The 259-nt window shown below is 63.7% G+C and overlaps 1 protein-coding gene across 1 annotated transcript in view; it reads left to right on the top strand.

The window, feature by feature from the left end:
- DUSP9 (dual specificity phosphatase 9) overlaps positions 1–259 on the top strand; it is a 5,029-nt gene that overhangs the window by 4,025 nt on the left and 745 nt on the right. Inside the window, exon 3 of the mRNA XM_006766957.1 lies at positions 55–256. Coding sequence (XP_006767020.1) covers positions 55–256 — 202 coding nt within the window. The remainder of the gene's footprint in view (positions 1–54; positions 257–259) is intronic.

The raw sequence follows: 259 nt of genomic DNA, 5'->3' as shown, positions 1-259 counted from the left end.
CCCCTCCCCAGTGAGACCTGCCCCTCACTCTGCCCCCCACTCCGCCCTGCCTAGATGAAGCCTTGGACCAGAACTGCGGGGTGCTTGTCCACTGCCTGGCGGGCGTCAGCCGCTCCGTCACCGTCACCGTGGCCTACCTCATGCAGAAGCTCCACCTCTCCCTCAACGATGCCTACGACCTGGTCAAGCGCAAGAAGTCCAACATCTCGCCCAACTTCAACTTCATGGGGCAGCTGCTGGACTTCGAGCGCAGCCTGCG

This window comes from Myotis davidii, unplaced genomic scaffold (assembly GCF_000327345.1).
Source record: "Myotis davidii unplaced genomic scaffold, ASM32734v1 scaffold462, whole genome shotgun sequence".
Classification (NCBI taxonomy): Eukaryota; Metazoa; Chordata; class Mammalia; order Chiroptera; family Vespertilionidae; genus Myotis; species Myotis davidii.
This window is presented reverse-complemented; position numbering and strand designations above follow the sequence as displayed.